This window comes from Thunnus maccoyii, chromosome 12 (genome assembly GCF_910596095.1).
Source record: "Thunnus maccoyii chromosome 12, fThuMac1.1, whole genome shotgun sequence".
Taxonomy (NCBI): domain Eukaryota; kingdom Metazoa; phylum Chordata; class Actinopteri; order Scombriformes; family Scombridae; genus Thunnus; species Thunnus maccoyii.
Genome location: NC_056544.1, coordinates 5,149,664 through 5,171,366, shown reverse-complemented (window position 1 = coordinate 5,171,366; position 21,703 = coordinate 5,149,664). Strand labels below are relative to the sequence as shown.

General features: G+C 38.8%; 1 protein-coding gene across 4 annotated transcripts in view; it reads right to left on the bottom strand.

Moving 5' to 3' along the window:
- The window catches only part of astn1 (astrotactin 1), a 392,569-nt gene that overhangs the window by 303,921 nt on the left and 66,945 nt on the right, over positions 1-21,703 (bottom strand). For all 4 annotated transcript variants that reach the window (XM_042427879.1, XM_042427878.1, XM_042427876.1 and 1 more), the window contains exon 2: positions 15,414-15,595. In XM_042427879.1, coding sequence (XP_042283813.1) covers positions 15,414-15,595 — 182 coding nt within the window. The remainder of the gene's footprint in view (positions 1-15,413; positions 15,596-21,703) is intronic.

Below are 21,703 nucleotides of genomic sequence, written 5' to 3'. Positions count from 1 at the left end.
CAGTCAAACAAGCAGAGTTATGGAAAGATAAGCAAAAATGATGAAATGAAAAATGGATTTTAATCAGTAATTTACATAAAAATCCCTTTTCAAACATATTAACAATTCTGAGGCTGAATAAAAATGGGGTTCAGTTGCTCATATTAATTTAAATTGGCAAAAGTAGAGGCCTATTTGCATAAGTTGTTTGCTTAATCTGCATAGTCAAGGACATTAACAAATGACACCATGATATGGGCCACTTATGCAGTAAATCTGCATGCACAGTGGTCAAAAAGGAGACCAGAGTAATTTGGTTTGTAATGATTAAATTTGCAGCACTTTGAAAGTCACTGACGAAGTTCACTGTTCACTCTTAAATAAAACCATACACTAAATGGAACTGTTCCCTTCAATTAATTACAATTAAAACATGAATGCTTAAGGTTGCACTAATCAATTTTTTTTATATCAACACTGGGTTAAGTGTAATGTGAGAGGCGTCACTCATGGTGACAAACTCATAGAAAATTATGCACTTCAGCTCTGTAGAAACTTTTTGCATTTTTCAGTTCCTTGTTTTGATTTTACTGCTAACAGCTATATTGTTCTTGGTTCAGGTCTCACCATTCTCATCAACCTTGTATCCAGCTGCAGGCAGCTGCTAAAAGAAAAAGCTCTGATAAACCCATTGTATGCTACCTGGCCAGCACCAAACACCAGAATGAGAAAATCAGCGACTCAGTGAACATAGCGGAGCATTTAGCAGCTAAAGAGCCAGAGGTGGTCGAGACCAAAACAGAATTAAGAATGTTGATGTTGCTCCATATCTGCTGGATACAGGCTGTCAAAAGTGTGACTTCTAGCTTGAGCTCTGACCCCAAGTGACCCCCCTTCCGACCCACCAAAAAAAGAAAATGCCCTAAAAACTTGTTTTCATACCTTGTGTGAAGCAAACACACACACACACACAACCCCTCTATTTTATCATGTTTAAACATTTTCCAAGCACAGAACACATCAAACCAGTAAGAAGAGCATGGACAAAAACACAAATATAGAAATCTCTCATATGAAATAACCAAATCTGTTCTAACTTTCATGCAGGATCCCATAAATCATAGTAAGAAGCTGACTGAGAAAATATGTTAATGGGGGTTTTAACACTGAATAAATAAAAGAGTAATGAAAATAGAACTTTAATTATTATTATACAATCAGTTTACTCTGGTCCCAGTCAGACTGCCATTGTGTTCACTGCCATTTTCCAGAATATACAGCATTTAGTAATTCTGTCCTTTGGGCCAAAGCAAAACCTGTGAAAAATCTGTGATGTTGCCTTGTACTGCACACACCAGAAGTACAATGTGTTGTCACATTCACTCCAATCCTGGCAGTGCTCCCCTACACCTTCTTATCAAGACATTTAAAACAGAAATCAATACACTGGTAACTTTTATCTGGAGTTGTAATTACAAAGAGATTCAGAGCAACCAACAGTAGCCAGGTTAGAGTTACGTGTGAGTGAAATGCAACGCCACCTGTATAGACATCTCTACTAGACATGCTCAAGCTCAGACGGGATGTTAAGTTGCTCCTCAAAAGATTCATACCTTCCCTTCTATTCTCACCTTTGCTTGTATTCCTATCATTTTTGACACATTATTCTCAACTTAATGTTTGTTTTATTATATGACACTTAACTGTTGGAAAAAGAGATTTCATTTGATTTTAGTTGTTGCTAATATGGTAAAAAAAAAAAAAAAAAAAAAATAGCTAAAACTAAAGTAATGAATTTTCATATTTGGTATATGAGCATGTCAATGCTTAGCTATTAAAGTATGCAGTAGATTAATCTCAGTGCTGCCATTGTTTCATTCATCCCTGACTAAACAAGAATAAGATGTCAAATGTCAAGTACTTCAAATGGTTTTGAATCAAATCTCCCTCAGTGACAAATGTAATTCAGACCCATCAACCTGCATTAGCGCCCGTGCGTAGACGGGAGCTAAAACAGGCGCTATGGAAAAAACAGTTTAATATCAGGCATTACTTGGAATCATAGTGAGGACTAAGTGGGCTGTGTCCTCTTATAGAGCCAATAAAACCAAACCACACATCAAAGCATGCCAGCGCTCCAACCCCATAATCCACTTACTAACGGATGAGGATGATGTTATAATGGCACCAGTGCTCCTCATGACTTACACTCCTGTCATGTAAGTCCTGAATGGAAGAGAGAAGACATGGCCTTTCTCAGTCTGACAGAGCAGGCATGGTATTAGAGCTGAGCTATCAATCTGTCACTTAGTTTCAGGATGCGAGGCATTAAGATGCAGGAAGGCGGAAAGATCTAGACTATCTGACAGCAGCGAGATAGCAAAAGGAAGTTTCTTGCATCAAACATAATAAACTTTATCAGAGCCACTGATTGTATTTGATATCAAGTTAAAATATTAATGATGGAAATTGACAGTTTTCATTCATTGAATCCTCTCATGCATCGGTTATTGCGCTGACTTGAATCCACAGTTCATGTTGTCAAGGTATAAAAGTGAATACCTACGATGAAGTGAAATGAAATGAAATGAAACTTGAATTGTGAGGATTATTACCAAGAGGCTTTATGATCCAGCGCTGATTTTGACATTGAACAAATGTGAAAGTCACAACCCCATTTCACAGCCGTCATACGAGGGTTTCTCCGCTGGAAATTAGTATTAATGACAGAAATGGTTTAAACCATTTGATTCAATTTGGTTTGTTTCATAAAAACTAATATAGCATGAAGCCATGATATTGTTTGAGTCTGTGTGGTGAGAAGGCATCACTGTAAAACCTTAAATTACATTTGTCATGTAAACATGTATTCTCTTGGGAGTTAAATGAAACGGGGTGGGTCGGATGGGGGCGGCTGTGGCTCACTAATCAGATCAGGTGGTTCAATCCCCGGCTCCTCCAGTCCACATGTTGAGTGTCCTTGGGCAAGATAATGAACCCCACCTTGGTGTGTGAGTGTGTATGTATGTGTGTGTGAATGGGTGAGTGACCATTAGAAACATTTGTAAAGTGCTTCGGATAAAAAAAAGCGCTGTATTGCTCCTGATGAGCAGGTTGGCACCTTGCATGCAGCCTCTGCCATCAGTGTATGAATGTGTGTGTGGGTGGCTGAATGTTGGCATGTGTTGTAAAGCGCTCTGAGTGGTCAGTAGACTAGAAAAACGCTATATAAATGCAGTCCATTTACCATTTTAATGAGATCATGGTTTTACTCTACAGTCAGATGTTTTAAAGAGTTTTTTTTTTTTTGTTAGCCAATTTAAAAATCATTGTTAATTAGCGACAGCTCAGTAAATTTTTCAGCGACAGTTGTTATTATAGCTGTTGAAATTCACGGTCAGCACTTTTAACTTTCACTTGCTACAGCTTGTTAAGACACTATTAATTCTGTAAGTTATCATTTAAATTGAGGGTCTTGATGAAGGAAAATTACATCATCAGAATGATGCCTTTAAAGCCATAATGTGTTGTATTTGTATCTGATTACAGCACCTTTAAATTATTATGATGACATAAGCTTTTGTTTGTTAAAAAATGAAACCAGCTTGAGTGAATATTGCTGCAGAACCTGGAACCTGAAAATTGAAGCTACCAATCGACTTGTTAGCCACACAAGCCCACACAACATGTTGAGAATTTGGGAGGTGAATGAGACCTTTACAACATACAGTTACCCATAACACAAGTGTCCCCTTGTTGACCACCATGTATTTCTATCTGCCTCTGTCTTTTTTGATACTATCACTGGGTGGCACAAAAGTTAGGACTTTTGAAATTTATGCACATAGTGGTTTTAATCTAAATAGTTTTTAGATGTAATTTTTCCTGTGGATTAAATGGCCAGTAATGGTGAACAACGACATACGTACACCTGCTGATCCTGTCAATGGTTTAATACTCCACTGATGGACAATTTGTGGCCGTCACATGCCAAGAAACATGTCTTCCAAAAATCAGCCCTGCAAATGTTTTATAGGCCTCATTGTTACTCACTATGTGTTTTGGTGAGAATTGGTGAATTTAAACATAAATTGGTTTACAAAAAACGACACAGGGTGCCGTTAAAGTGTCAGTTGCAATGCAACACACTGATACACAGTAACATTTAGCTTTGTTTTACAATGTTGTTTAATAGGCAGCATTACCTCTGCCACTCACTGCCTTTCTAATTCAAAAGGGAGCTCAAGGCACTAACGTTGACAGCATTTACATGCATAGAAGGACCCAGCTATTGGCCATACTGCCATTAAGGTCTTATTGGGGTTAAACTCCTGATGTGCCCCTCTGACACACTGAGATTGAGTATTCCCGTTGTAATGAATAAACCAGTTAACAGAATATTCCTGTTAACCTGTGATATTGTGTCTGTAGAACAGCTTGGCAGCAAAATGGCATGAAAAGGTCTGTCCCCTAGCTGCTTCTTTCCTCTTTCACTGAGCAAATGAAGGTTACTTCTACAGGGGAAAGAAATAATGACCCCAGTTGTAATAGCGAGACTTTCACTTGCTGCTGTGTTTTTTTGCTGACATCAAATTGTACCCATAACACCGCAAATTGGAGTAAGCACAAACAGCAAAAATGAAATATGAAACCAGGATGATTTGCCTGTAACACAATAAGCTCTTTAATATTAGAGTAAACCACTCAACCAAGCCAGGATATTCATACTGAGTAAATAATAATAATTATAATAGAAGAAGTCACCCCCCTCAAAAAAGCAACAATTACCAGGGTATTATTTTAAAAGATTGGACAAGAGGAGACTGCCTGGCAATTAGGGGCCATGTGGGCAAAATGACAAAGCTCATATCATTTAACAGACTAGACATATAAAATATTAATACACAACAACATCATACAATAACAACACCAACAACAGTTTATAGTCTAACCAAGTGGTATGCTACATTACAAATTAGCACTGAGGCTCAGACATCCTCTGAGACACTGTGCTCTCAAAACACAGAGCTGCAGAATTAACAAGCAACATATGGCTACCAAATAAGTCTGGAAAACAGTAAAACATTACAAGACTTAATTCTGAGTTCTGTTTACACGTGTAAAAATATATGGAAGAATAAAGAATGTGGTTAAGTGCATTAATAACTGTATGGATTCAACACCCACTGGAGCCAATTGTAGCCTTATTATAGCAACCATTAAAACAATAATGCAAACATCTCCAATTCACTGTCCTCATAATTATCAAGTAGAAAGGCAATTCAAATTTAGCTATATTTAAAGGAGCATTTCCACATGAATATAGACTGGATTATAGTTGCAGGAGGTACGGGTGCTGACGATGCTGCAGCACCTCTACAACCAGCTGCAGCTCTCCTGCCTCCAGGTGCCTGAGATACTGCGTATCGGTGTTGTTGCAAGATTTCTGTCTCTGTCGCATTACACCCCGTCTCTACCTGTCCCTTTTGTGTCAATTATTGCAAGCAGTGAAAGCAACAGATATTGTATAGTGTCTTTAGTAGTATCACCAATAGCATTTTGTCTGTACTGATCTGTTGAGGCATGAAGGGTTGGACCAGACAGCCTCTCCAGCATGAACAAAATACTAATGTTCACAGTTTTCAACCAACAGCAGCACTTAAATGTAGTACTGTGATGCCAGTGCGGTAACCTTGACAATTAAAATACATTTTCCTATGATGCCGTTTTCATACTGACACTGTTTAGTTTAATATAATGTCATAGTATCCTGTCCAGATGTGATTTACAATGTTGTAAGCACCCAATGCTGCACTTTCTGATACTATACATGGCAATGAGTGTGTCTTAATATTCTGATCATGTTCAAATCATGTATTTCTTCAAGCAAATTCTTTATATAGCAACTGCTATACTTGTGTAATATGCTACTGTGCAATATCATATAATTATTCTGCAATACTACATACTATGCCATCATAATCTGCATAGTCTAATGATGCACACATATTTCCTTATTTCAATCCATTAACACCTATTATGTTTAGTTATTTTCTCTTTCATGTTGAAAATTTCACTTCTCTTTAATCTTGCTGTATATATGTCTGCATTCTATACCCTACACTCGGCTGCTCTCTTTTTGATGCATGTGTGTATTTTCATATTCTGAATGTCATTTGGCACACATGTTCAAGCAACTTCCATTCCCAAAGTTTCATCTGCACAAATCCAAAACTCATTTTTATTCTCGTTCAGGTGTGACTAATTCATTTGGTGGCAGTGAATGAGAGGTGGCAATTCAACATGTTTCTACAAATACTCTGAAAATTAGAAATCTACGGTAGAACGCAAGGAAAATAATAGCTTAGGTGTTGTGCACAAAAACCTTATGATATTCAATTACCATTAGTTGAGGGAATCATGATGATTATAGAGTCCTTGGGTTCAGATAAGACAGAAGGTATTGTCTTGAGGAACAGGATGTCATGCAAATGCAGGAGATTATCACAGAATCATTTTCACACATATTTGGACTCTTTTATCAGCTTTTTTTATACTATCTTTAACAATATTTTGTCAAAGTTCCTAATAATCTCCTTTCAGAAAAACAAGGTTATGTGGAATTTTCTTTTGTAGTATTGATACTCATGACCAGAAGCAGGCAATTATGCCATCTAAAATGTAAATGCAGTATGAAACATGAGAGAGATCTATGCTTTTAATTCCCTACATTTATATGTTAATAAATGTTGTTTAACATATTGTGTATCAAGGTCTGCTGTGCACAAACATGTGTTTGTATTATTGAAAGGGTCACTACATGTCTCCCTTCTTGATGGATTTCTCCTGATTAACATTTATGGATTACATAAAGGTGACAGTGGGAAGATGTTCCTTTGTTCTTCAATGGCTTGAGTAGCCACGAAGCACAATATTACCAGACATCCACACTAATACGTTTTCATTTAAAAACACTGTTCTAAAATGAAAACGATCTCCATCCACATGAGCATTTTAGCACCGTTTCAGAGATAATCTTGCTTATCTATCTATATTATTAGTTCATTAAATCCCCACAGCATCTGAAGGCAGCAGGACTGATATGTTGATAGATCTCAGCCTCTGAGAAATGCCGCGCCAGAGCACAGTGCCATTACTGTCTTTGGCTGCAGATTTGTGGTGATGTGCGTTCATGTCGTGACGCTCTGAACATTTCCTGAAGAAAAGCTTTCCCTTTGTTGAGTTTTCAAAAATTCCGGGACTGTGGGGGTTCAAAAACGCCAAAGTAGTGTGGATGCTAGGCGTGAACGTAGCAAAAGGTTTGCATTTTAAAAAGAAAACATTAGTGCGGATGTAGCCTAACAAAGTCGAAGCTGCTTCTGCATTTAATGTTTTTTTTCATCCTTTCTTTCAACCAGGGTTGTGTGTCTAGGAAATTAAATTGAGGCCAAAAGTCCATGGTTCATTTTCTTTCAGTATGAGGCCGGTGTGATGTTGTCTACATTTGAAAAGGGACAATAAACTAGCCCACCAGCGTGTAACTTTCCAGTTTCTGTGCAAGTCTGATTTATTAAAAGCATGCTGTCTGCTTTATAAGACACTGGCTCTCGCTATAATCCCAACACAGAGCGGAAATTATTTGATGCTGACACCATATCAAGTCTGACTGATTTTTCCTGTGTGCTCACTGAGACACAGCTTGAGGCACAACACAGATACAGGAACAAAAAGAAACACATTAATAGAAAAAAAATTATCCTCTACATCACAGACTTTGATACTTTGGTCCTGTGACCTCCTACTTATCAGACACAACTCTGAACTTAAAAACAATTAAACTAATTCTATTCTATTTTGAGTGAACTGTGTTTATCTAATATGTGCTTTGTGAATCGATGTGGAGTTGAAAGATGTATGTGCTGTGCGAACAGCGGAGCATTTAAGTCAGCTCAGCTAAAGGAAAGCTTGATTACTTGCTTCAATACCGATAATAAAAAGTGCAACTATTCACAAACAGTAAAAGTTAAAACCTTCATAAACTGACTATTTTTACTTTAGCCACTTGGGGACAGTGAGCAAGCTGAAAACACAAACTTTGAATGGTATTACCGCATGGAGTTGTTAGGATGAACATGTTACAAACGATGGCTGAATTCCATTTAGCTGCTTCAGTTTCAGAGTCCTGGTGCAGTGCATGCTGGCTCACTATCGCGCTGTCTAGAACAGAGCCATCTTTACAATTACTAGTAACACCTGTACTTGTCCTACTATGACAATTTCAAATGTCTCCATTCATTAGGAGCAGTGTTCTTGTCCATCTGATGAATGTAAGTATAATATTCACTTTAGGCTTTGTTTTTGGTCTCCACCAACACTTAAGATGACTAACTTACTAACTTTGTCTGTCTGCTATGTGTGCTGGGCAGGTAGTGTACAATGGACTTATCAGAAAACAATGCTGTAAACAACGACCTAAAAATATCCTCTGTAGGCCTGGTTAAGAGCAGGACCATCATCTTTCAGCATAGTTAGCCAGTTACCTAGCTTCATCCACATAATACAGTGCCACAAAAATACCAACAACCATGGATGAGAGCAACCCAGCAGAGGTTGCTTACAGGTTGTTGTAATGCAACTTGTGAAAATAGTTATTTCATGAAATAATTTATGAGAAAAGTTAAGTTAACTGCTCCTAGCTACTACTGCAGCTTCTGTGTCAAGTAAAAAAGACACTGGTGGGATGGATATGTTACTCAATATGTATTGGTTAGATAAGCAAAAAATACAAACCTGCCTCCAACACCACAAGAAATCAGCCAACATGAACACAATGTTAGACTGAATGTATGAAGTCAAACAAAATGGAAATTCACTCTGATTATCAGGATGACTACAAGTGACCTTCTTCACGTTACACATTGTTTCACATCAATTTTTTTACATAAAAGTGCTGATGATTGACATTTTAATGGAAGACAGTCTCCTTTTTTTTTTTTTTTTTTTTTACTAAAACAGTGATTTTCATTTAGTTGTTTTGTTGAAAAAGCAAACCATGGTGCTCCGTCGTGTGCATCAGAGATTCAGCAGCACTACAAACAGGCCAGGCTTTTGGGCTGTGTGCCTTCCTCACAGCCCATGAGGGAAGCTGGGGGAAGCTATGGATCGGTTTGTCTCGCTCGGCAGGCTTTTCAAAAACACGCCATGCTGTGATGCTCAGAGAGCTGCTTTGGACGGCGGGATTCAAGCGAGGCTACTGCTTTACAAGTGGTCTGGGCTGCATTGATTTAAGGTTTATACGATCAATGCTATCAACGCCGGTTTTAGCAGGGTCACCACATGAATGTCAATATCCCATGAGCTGAGCTGTGTCACAATGACCATCCCCGTCCTCCTATAAACACTTGATATCGGTGTGTGAATCTCTCTGTCTCTTAGTAATACTGCTCCCATTTTAGTTTCATAATTTTTCAAAAATCACTGGAAAATTACAACATTATGAATTGTGAATCGACATGTCAAGAAATCCTGATTGAATCTTTTGAATTTTGTTTACAATCTGCATTTAAGCTGAGTTTGATATGTTTTTTTGTCTCAGTGTATTTAAATTTGGCTGTTTCTGAACATTTTAACAACATGTTAGAGGTGTATGTTAGAGGTGTGTTAAAGGTATGTCCTGGTACAGAGGGCTTTGAAAAGGCATATAGGTAAATAACATTTACTGAAAATAAATATAAGTGAATAGAGATATGAGATATAAGAGAAACAAAATGACTTGGTGCCCTGCATACTTGCCAGAGTGAAAGGACTTTCCTCAGGATGTAAAGTGGTGATCCACAAACATTCAGAGAGACATATATATATATGAGTCTGGGAGCTATATTTCTAATTAAAAAAAAGGGCACGGCAATATTTACAATTTGCAAAGCCCAGAGGAACCACGATAGTATAAATCCTGTTTCTTCCTGCCAGAAAGCTTCTGGAGTTTAAGTTTGTCTCTGGCTTTATTGAAGAGGATAAACATTGCGGAAGTGTTTTTTTTCACCTATCTGACTTTCATTTCTTCCTCCATTTGTTATTGCTACAAAAGCTTTAGCTGCAGCTTGTGCTGTAAAGCAAACAAGACGGTTTTCAATTAAATCCATATTCTGTATTTCCACAATATGTTGAAACTGGTATAAACTGTCAACCCTCCAGAACATTTTTGATTAGAGATCCATTCTTTTATATGTTGTCTGTGCATTTTATTTTTCAACATTAAGCTTTCAAAGCCCTCTCCACACTACAAAAAAGTGGTCAAAGGTATTTTTATTGAGTCAAAAAATACTGAAATTTGTCTGTAAAATACACATCATGTGTCAGTGTTTTTTTTTTCTTCCTTTTTTTAACCCACAAATTTGGCCAAAAAATGATAAAGCACATGACATCAGTGTCCTTATGATAGGTCCAGCCCTAAAAGCACATGACTTGGACACCAGGCTGCAGATATGTTCAGATATGTTGCAGATTAGCAGCATATAAACATATTTTGAGGACAGAGGATGCATTTACTAATGTCTCAAAATTATTATTGGCACTGACTCATTGATATTCAAATGATTCACATCGAGTATTTAAATCTGCAATGTGTCTGTCGAAGTTCCTGACTCAGCCAGAACAAAGCAGACAGAAACAAAGGAGGAGCCTGGCAGTATTTGCTGCCGTTAACATCAGACACCATACGGCTCTGACAGACTCCACTGCTCTTCACCTTTTGGGTTGAGTGGGCACAGTGAGGGGCTTTTTTCACACTACTGATCCACAGAAAACTTGTACCTCAAGCGCTTCCACACAGCTGAGGTAAACCAAATCTGGCCATATTGCCCAAACTGGGCACCATCCAGTAAAAATGAACAATGTCAGTGGCTTTGTTGGCCAGGCATGCAGTATTTATGACTGCAGTGAGCACAGACATGTGGGTTTTATGTATTTTTGTGCATGCACTCTCTCTACTCATTTGTTAACTCTCTGTCATTTGATTTCTATTTTAATTTTTTTTATTGTTTTTTTTTTTTGTATAGGTTTCACTATGATACTTGCACAAATTAAAAAGTTGCTTTATGGCCTCTGAGGAAAAAAACAATAGACCTAAAGGAAGCGCATGGGGGTGAAAAAAAAACATCAAATCTAGCTTGAAAAGACATATTAGGTTTCATATAACTGACTCAGTTTGGTTTGGATGCCTCCATACTGTGTGTGATGATTGGATTGATCCATTGAGGCCCTTTGGCAAAACAGCAACTGATTAAAATTTGGAAATTAAAAAAGGGGGAATTGTGTAGAGGAATGATACGCTGGAGCTTAAATGTCTCAAAAGATAGACCAATCATGCAACACTGAATATCTGATGCTATTCTAAATATATAGCGTTTTTATTTGTCTTGTGTGTTGGGGTTTACTTTATAATTGTCTCTGCCTGTAGGGTTCAAGCTGAAGTTGAGGACATGTGTTTGAACTGGCAGTGTCTCACTTGGTGTTGGTACAGACAAACACAAGGTTAGTCATCTATTATGGATGACCAGCCCCGGCCAGAGGAGGACACCGTGGTCACCTTGTTGGAAGTGAATGCAAAGGGAGAAGCTTTGAACCCTGCATGAGGAAGCTTCCAACTTTAGAAAAGTGCACTTCAAAAAGAGTGTTACGGGTGAAAAGGATTCACTTTCTTGGTTCAAATTTGGATATCATCTTCAATTCTGCATGAAAAAAAAAATAATTAAAGTGATTGAAAAAAAATGAAATGCTCAGGTAAGATTATAGTCTGGCTGGTGTAGCAGACAAAAATTGCTTTTCTGGCCTCAGACCCAAAGTTTGGTGCAATTCATTGAACCTGATTCCCCTTTAGGATCAGGCCCATGATAAGACTGGCTCGTCTTCAAGCCTAAAATGCTGGAGTCCCAACTCATCCATTAGGCATAAACAGTCTCGTGGTGGGCACGGTGGCCAGGCAATGAACTGTGGCTGATTAGACATTCTGCTTCCTGACTGAAGTGACCTGGCCAGGATGTGCAGACCTGGGACCAGTTCAATTCTGTTTCATGTGTTTGATAAAAACATGGCCAAACTGCTGTAGGACACAACCCCTGAGATAAATGTTAAAGGAAAGGTAGGATTTCCTTTAACGCTATAAAACAAGTTTTGGAATGCTGTTCATTAAATTTGGATACTTAGAAATGAAATGGAAACTTAATCAATCAACAGAAAATGAACTATTTTGACGATCGCTTATTGCTTTAGCCATTTTTCAAGCAAAAATGATTTAAATTATTGTAAATTGAATATTGTTGGTTTTTGGACTGTTGGGTGGACAAAACAAGACAACTGAAGACATCATCTTGGGTTTTGGGAAACTTTCATTGACTAAACAATACATTTTGTCAATTAATCACTTAATCCAGAAAATAATCATCAGATTAATTGATAACAAAAATGATCATTAGTTGTAGCCCTAATCTAACTCTTTTCTAGCAGTTAGTATTAATGTCATGAATTATCATTATTTAAGGTCTGTGAATAGCTCTTACAGTACAGTACTATAAAAAAATGATGTTATTTATAGTACTGCATTATTTTTAAGATTTTGACAATCATTCCATTGTACTCACCAAGTTAATTGCTAAAATCTGGGATTTGGAGTTCAGCTAAACTGACCTAAACACGATGGATTCCTAATAAGTATTGAGTGTTATTTGGGGTTCTGGCCATTTTGTTGTGTAAAGCTTCAGGCACCAGCCAGGTTTCTCTACCACAATGGTTTATATGATTTTGCTGAGGCCTAAAACAATTCAGACAATCATAGCTGCATCCAACCTGTGCTGACTGCTGCAGCCCTGCAGCGTCCAAAGACAGACAATAGAGAGAGGTCCAGTGACAGGTGTGCGCTTGAGCTAAAAAGCCCGTAAAGCAACCTTTGCAGGACCCTTTTTGTATCCACAAGGTACTGAACAAGTGACACGGCTTTGGATTTATAGGTCGGGGCCTCCAGCCGGGTGGCAAGCTGCAGCGGGGCCTGGGCAGCGCAGCGGCAACACCGCTTCCATCTGTTGTCACGGTCTGCTCATATCTGCATGCTAATCCTTCTCTACCCACACCCTCATGAAAACACCCTGGTGGCTGCGCTGCCACCGCAGCTCTTTCAGGATGAGGAATTAACAGAGCAGGGAGCACAAAGACACAGACCTGAGGTTGATGGAATGTGAAATGCAGATAGAGCAGGGAGTAAAAATGTGAGATTAGAGGAAAATCAAAGAGGTAAGAAGCAGAACCTCCGCACCGGCTATCTCATTTCCACATAAAAAATGGTGTCACCATTCAAACCTGGGTGCCCGGTGGATCGGCTTGATGTTTGCTAATACATGCAAAACATGTAGAGGATAGTCAAGGTCAGTTATTTGTCATTATTTCAAGGTCTCAAGGTCGTTGACATTCAGCGGGTGTCGAGGTGCGGTTCCCTGCCTCCGTACAGCAGATGTAGCTGCTGGCAAAAGTCTTCTCAAGCTGACTAATCATTTGTGTATGCAGCTATAATATGCTTTCAATGTCTGAAAATACATATCATCCATCAAAGCATGATTGTAATGTCTTTGGGCTGGAAAAGGGCACTGGGAGTAGGTGTGGCATACAGTATCTAAGATCTAATAAATATATATTTCCTCAGGCAAGAGGAGGAAGCTGCAAGATCTAAGGATTCATTTCCTACTCTGCCGACATAGCAGATAAGGTTTGATACAGTGCAGGCATGCAAAAATCTACACTTTGCAACCAAATTTGGACCTTTAGAAACGCACGTTGTTTCTGTCTGTGTCACAGTCTGTGCAATGTCTCTGACATAAAAAGAGTAAAAGTACATATCTATTTTTATGTTTTAACCACTAGAAAAGCCAATTCTTCAATACAGGATTCCAACTTGACTCCCTCTATGTCTTTACAGTTGGAACACAGCCATACTCCACCTTATAAAACGGAGAGTTCTAGTCCTTGTTTATGATCGGCTGTGCTGCGTTCGAAGCTGCTGTAAAATACTCTATAAACAAACACCTGTGACTGCATTACATCAGTATCACTGTGCCAAACAAACTGCTTCAAAATGTCAGATTTTGTTATTAATTTTGCTATGTGGGCTGAGCCTGGATGAGTGGTGGAAGGATGGAGGCGGAAGATAAAAAAAGAAAGGAGACGTGGAAATTAATGAGAGAGACGATCTTAATGTTGTGTTGATGTTCATGTTATGATTCTGTACTGTCCAAATATTTGGACAAATTGTATTTTGATGCTTTGGCAACATTGTTCTCGAGACTTTCATGCCGATAAAGCCTGTTGAATTGAAAATAAAATTGAATTGAATTGACATTGAAGAGCCGGAAAAGTCAAGAAATGAAGCCGGAACCGTTAGACAGACTATGTGGTCCGTTCGCTGTTTTCAGACCTGTTGTGCCAAGAAAGGTCTGGCTATTGATTTTAAATCAATCACCAAAATGGAACTGAACCAGGCTCTCCATCAGTTTTATTCCACTGTGAAAAACAAGAAAAGGGAACTCCATGGTTTCAGCGGTTATGTTGGTCTAAGCGCAGGGCTTAACTGGTCCATTAATGATCCACCAAAGACCTGATCCTGGTGTTTGTTGAAAGTTCATCACTAGCAACAACGTTTTCGTTGGAGTAGTGAAAAAACTTCACAGAGAAGGATGCGACAAAACATCCCACCACCAAGCTCTGCGCCGTGCCTAACAACCCTTAGCTGTTTTAAAATCACTGTAAACCACGGCCTCTTGGGGCTTATTGGTTTATTGAACATGTCAGTGCCCTGTGGCAGGCTGCAGAGCAGCAGGCTAGAGTGCACGCCATGCACTCAATATGAGTTCAAAATGAACAACTCAGGCAGCGGGGTGACAGTGGCAGGGTTTTCTTTTTAAAAGCTTTGACTGAGATATCATGTAAATTTAGGACAAGGATGAGCTATTATACCAGAGAGAGAACAGTAAGTCACAGAGATGTTTTGTAAATGAGACACTTCTGGCAGTAAAACAACTATTGTTCCATGACAGACATCTGCGGGATTTATCTGCTCCCAAAAAACCTTTACTCTGATAAAAGTGTGCAGTCAGCCGTTTATTTGAAATATACAGGGAAACAAAAACAAGAGGGAGATACTGTATATGTAGTCTTATCACGAAGATGATATCTGTGAGGATGTTTCAGCTTTGGGGAGAATAACTCAACCACAATTAAAAACACTACATATTTCAATCAATCTTCATGAAATAATAAGAGAGAAAAGCGATTTCTTTGCTTTATCATTTTCATTTTGCAAATCAAAGATTTGGGGGAATTAAAAAGTTATTTTGTCTGTTTCTATTTGTAGCTGCTTTGTGAAAAACTAACCACAGAACATAGAGTTTTACCATGACGGAGATATGCAGGATGCGGAGCTCCTCCTTTGCTGAATCGTTGGCCGGATCTTCGGTGGGTTCTGGGAGGTTCAGGCTGCCGTCCTGATGGTGGATGTGGAAGAGCAGAGTGCCATTCTCCAGCCACTGCTGCCTCCAGCGGACCAGAGGGATGTCCTCCGAGTTCCCAGAGATCTCTGTCAGACACAAAAGACAAATGAAGGGGACTAAAAAACAAGCATTTCCTAGAAACCATTGCCAACATCATAAATTAGAGCTCTTCAGCAGAAAAGAGAGATGATGTAGGTTTAGGTTCAGTCATCATGATTTAAAACCAGAAAGACACACTAAATACCAGCCAATCAATGTCATATGATGAGTTTATGCTGTTGATTTTGGTCAATTCTTCCAGTTTGCTGCACCAGGACAGGTGCAGCCCAACACCTGTCCTGAACCCCTTCAACACTGACCTGAGGTCCAAGGACAGTCACAGTTTCTACTACTGTATTGACTCATTTAAACAGTAATGTTCTTGAATAATTTAGGTAAAAAGTAGGTATGGAATGGCCTTGAACATTCCTGGAAACAAGACTCTGCCTGTGAGGCTGTTCTTAAATCTGTATCTTATTCTCACGTGATGCTACTCAGCCAATCAAATCCGTGCATTCCGATAAGCACAGACGGGGAAAGACGAGACGAGAAACAACAGGCGGAGAAATAAGCGATTCAGAGAAAAGTAATTTCACATGGCGTGCTCTTAAAACCAGAAAAGTAGACAGCGAAAACAGAGCTTTTAATCAAGAATGGACAGACTCTTACATGTTCAGGCTTCCCACGGACAGTTCAAAACCAGCATGTCTCATATGTTCCAAGACTGTGAGACAAAGCACAAATCTTTTAAGCAAACATAACGACTCAAATCCGAAACCGAGGGAACAGAAAATAAATGATCTAAGAGCCCAATATGATCGATCCACCAGAATCCCAACACATTTCAGTTTAAAATCCTGGCAGGACAAGCTAGAGCTCACTTCTCTCACTGAACAAGAGAAAGTGGGGGAATGGGATGTGAGAGGGAAAAGAAAGAGAAAAAGAGGTGTTAAAGCTGTTCGATTGTTAAGATGTGTTGAGATTGTTTATTGTTAAATGGGTTGAGACTTGAGATTAAATTGTACTTTCTTTATTTGATTTGACAGTCTGTTGTTGAATACGTACAGATGTTGATATAACTGCTAAGCTTCTTCAACATATGTGGCACTGAATCACAATGCAAGTTAGACATTATGATTTTCTGGACCTTTACATGAGGAAATTTCCTCTAACTGGACCTCTTTGAATTTTAATCGAATGCCCCTGGTATATATTATGTGGGGAACACGATTGTGCAAAATGTTACAGCAAACAGTCCAATAGTTGTTGAGATATTTCAGTCTGAACCACAGTGGTGAAACAACCAACCCAAAAATCAACCAACATAAAGAAAGAAACTAAAAAAGGAATGAATCCCTTCTATGTGTCAAAAATGGGAACTTTATCAATTGAAGCTACATAATCTTAGCATGTTATGGTGTGTACTGCTATTGTGACCAATTACATCTCAAAGGTAGTCAGGGACAGCCAACATCCCTTCCTATACCTGAAACTCCTCTATCATCTACAGCTGTTTAAATCCATGTAAGAAGAGCAAAAATGAGAAGGAATTATTAAATAACAATGATAAAGCTGAGTAAACAGTGATTTTATGGGAGCAGCGGAGCATACGAAACACTCTGCTTTGTGTCATACCTCAGTTCCTTGCACAATACATCCCTCCCCTAGCTGTTAGCTGTGAAATATTAGTGATGCACGCCAAAACGCACACACATACACACACACAGAGTGCAGAAATGGAAAACATTATGGATGCATGACAAAGCTTTATGGGTGATTTTCTGTTATGTAAGTGTGAAGAGCAGCACAGATGCATCAGACTCATAAGTCAAGAGAAGTAAGCACGCTGACTGGAAGACATAAATTGAAACAGAGATCACAGAGAGTGCAAGCGGGCCTCCAGACTGAATCCTACCTCCACCATCACACTATTCCAGCAGACTGCTGCTGAGATGAAAATATGTTCTTGACCAGAGTTTCTGGTTACACAAGAGTTACAATGCTATTGAAAAAAACAGTTATAACTTTTTCAAATGCAGCCTGACATATGCATCTGGATGTTTTTTGACTGGCAAATCAAAAACTAAGTTGTTTTCACCCTGTATGGCATTCAAGTTTGGTAGCATGAACTCACATCATCTAAATAAATGACACATTTCTGAGCCTCTGTATCTTATTACTAGAATGTAAGCTATATTAAGTTCATGATTGTGTTCATATTTTTTCTCTGTTTCACATACAAAGCACCTCATGGATCAGTTCTACTTCCTGTTCAGAAATATCATGTTTAGAATAACAGCATTAACAGCACTCTCAACTAACTGTTTTTCAGAATTTTAATATGTATAACACATGAAACATATATCAGAGATTCTGCCAGTGTATTGCAAGCCTGGCAGTCTGCCGGGCTTAAGCATAGGGGAATTTAAAAAAAAAAAAAAAAGTACTTATTATTTTAACTATAGTTGAGATCAGAGGAAAATATGTTGATGGATTATGGCAGACTGGTATATGTAAAAGTTTAGTCAGGATACTGTTTTAAAACCATTTCAATTTTTTTGATGACAGCACATAATGACACCTGTTGTCCTCCTGGGTCAAAATTGACCCAAGGACAAAGGGAGGGTTAAGATAATTTCTAAACTAAAATGTGTTATACCAGTATGTGGTCGAGAGAAAGTGTGTGTGTGATGGTGATGCTGCAGCAACCAGAGCACCCAGTATGAAGCTAGTAGTATAGCTGTAGTTTGAATACATGCTACAACTCCTCAACACCCAAGACAAGTTCCCGTGTCTTGCTTGCTACCAGCTGAAGTGAAGTGAAGCTAGCAACAACTTCAGCCCAGACTCCACACACACACACGCAAACACACACACACAATAATAAACTACACACAGAAAGACTGTATTTACAAGATAAAATAGGTGTATGGAGTGTGGAGAGTGGGCAGTATGGCGTCTTTCTCATTGATTTAATGTGCAAAAAATAGCATGTGAAGACCTGGAGGTCCAGGTCACATTTTCTTTCATTTAAAATCAATACAGTGACATTGAAAGAGGCAGCAAATTTCTCACAGCCATGATCATGTATGTTGTATAGAAAAATTGTGACAAAAATACCTCAAAACTGTACCAGAATAAAGACACAAAAGGAAAGAAATATTAAATACTTTCTTTTATATACGTCTTCATATAGGTGCTGCATTTCTTGCTAATGCATTTATAGCAGAAGCTATTCAATGTATGTGCATTCTATTATTCCCGGTTTACAGTTTTGTTGGCAGCCAAGGCCATCATTCAGTAACACAATTCTAATAAGGAATTTCCAGATCACACTGCCAACATTTGCAGGATGATACAAAGTATACATCCTTACACTGTTTATGGATTATTTTGGACCCTCTGTCACTGAAATGGACTATTACACTAATTGCTAGCATGACACAGTGCAGTGCACAAATCTATTATCCATATATGCTAGTTATTGCGGTCAAATTATTTAAAGCTCATTTTTTTTATACAGAGACGTCACGATGAGCTTTACAGAGAGGCAGAGTGAGCACAATGCACAGCAGAAAGGGAGGTTGGGTGTGCACTGAAGGGACACACTCCATTAGTGAATAGTCCATAATTGATCAAAGTCCATACTACGCTCTGGTTTATTCGTGCAGCAGTGCAGCGATGGTTGCAGGGAGACATCGCGGTCTGTAAATAATAATGAGGATTAGGCGTGATCAAAAGAAAAAGTCCAGAAGTGAGTGGCTGAAACAGTAAGTTAAGGAACTTGTGTTAGCATGGGAGATGAGAATTAGGACGGGAACAACAAGGACTGGAAAGCCAGTGGGAGGCATAGAGGTACAGAGGTACGACATGAAACGCACATGACATCCATCCATCACATCACAAAGCCTACTTCACAGTAGAGATCTATATATAAACGCAGGCTAAGCCCATGCTACACAGGCCCATTATACTGATTACTGCCCAAGATGTAGTTGCAAGCAAAATTTTACTGCTGATCACAGGCTTTTACACTGTGTAAAACCTGAGGAATATGTATGGTATGAGTTACACCTTTGCACCTGCACAATGTGGGTCTCAATGGATCCTGGGCTTTAAAATAGTTTCATTTATTAAGTCTGCTTTTTCTGTGCTTATAATCCCTGCCTTATAATGACACAAATTATAAAAGATCAAAGAAAATAATTCTGATGATGACATTGGCCTTTGAAATGACACATTTCTAATGGAAAGGTTGTGTTACAAACTGGGATCATGTTGTTTGAAAGAGTGATGACCAGGCAGGGAGGGTCTAACAAAAAAACTTTCATTGCATGATGGGATATGTAGTACTAGTGTTTTTGGAGTTTGGAGTTCATCCTATATTGACCTCTGCTGCACCAATTTTAAAAATCTGTTTCTATTAAGTCAAACTAACTGTATGGAGAAGCAATACTAAATCACTGCAGTACTTCCATGTCATGCTAAATATTTAGCCATACATGGGACAATGATATTCAGCCAGTCGGTCCACCACTTTGGTCCAGACTGATATAGCTTTACAACTTTTAGATCGATTGCCATGAACCTTTGTGAAGACATTCACGGTTCCATGAGGATGAATCCTGATGACTTTCCCATGAACTTTCCTCGAGAGCAATAAACAGGTCAAAGCTTCTATTTATCTAATGGAATACTTACTTACATCTACCAGATGGACTGGCACAAAATTTGGTACAGACTTGCATGGGTCCCTGTTGATGATTCCTAATTATTCTGGAGATCTCCTGACTTTTTCTCTAGCACCACCAGCATGTTGACATCTGTGGTTATGAGTAAAACAACTCAACAGCTGCTGGATTGCCATAAAAGTTGGTTACAGATGTTCATGGTCCCCACAAGATGAATTGTAATTCCTTGAATTTGTCAAACAGCTGCAAATACAACGGTCAAATACCCTGTCATTGTTACCATGTTAGCACAGCCTCATTGGGTTGTTAGCATGGCTATAGACTCTTCTTATCCCATCCTTTTTGTTCATCTCCCAGGCTTTTTCAAAGTACCTAGCTTACTGAAAATGTTCATATATAAATTGCCATGTCACCCTCTGTGCACAATGCATGTAAGTACTTATCTGGCCTAAAGTATTCATAGTAAGAGCAGGCATTATTAATATTTTGTGCACACGTTCATGCATAAGATTACAATGCAGTCCCTAGCAACTCATGCTGTGTGAGTGTGCACCACCTTGTTTGTCAGACAGCCCATTATACTGATTACTGGCAAAGGAAACACTCGCATGTTGGATAATAGCCATAACCCTGATATAGATTATAACCTGTTTACAAACCAAACACACTTAATGCTTTTACTGTGTAACAGCAGTGTGTGTGTGTTTGTAATTGTGAGAGTATAACAAGGTTTGGCTTGACAATAACGGATGCCCTCATGCCGCAGTGAAGAGGGAGTTCCCTCTGCCCATAAATAAGATTTAAGAGTCTCGACTGGTTTTAACCTAAATGCAAATGATGTGCCAGAGTGTGACAGGGTACTTTTTAAAAAGTGTGCTCTCTCTATCCCTGGGGACTAGTTTGCCATGAGAGCTGGATTAATGAGACTGCTGCCTTATTGCACAGGACCCTGTACAGTACCACCCAGCAGAGAGGCAGATGGAGGGACGGAGGAAGAAAAAGTGAACGACGGGGAGAGAAAATGTCAAAAGGGATGAGAAGGAAACGAGAGAGGGACCATCTACCAGCATTAAAGCGGATCAAAGTAATCTGATTACGCCACATTATTATTGTACCTCCCTTGAATGCAGATTGGCTGGACCATTTACCTTAAGGTAGTTTCAGTTCCTTTAGAATTAAATTGACGTAGCATCTATCTTAAACCTAATCCAAAAATAAACAAATGGGCAGTGCCACCTCAGAGGATCTCAGCACAAAGCACATTTTTTTTCCATTCCCTAATTGACTGACAGAGCACTTGGGCTGCCAGAAAGTGATAGATTACCAAGGTTTCAGAGTGTGTTCTATGGCTGTCACAGGTTTTTCTTACATGAGTATTGTTAGTAGGTAGGCACTTTGATTGCACTTTGCATTAAAATGAGAGGACAAAGTTAGTAAAATCTTGTTCTCCATCTCCAAGTCACG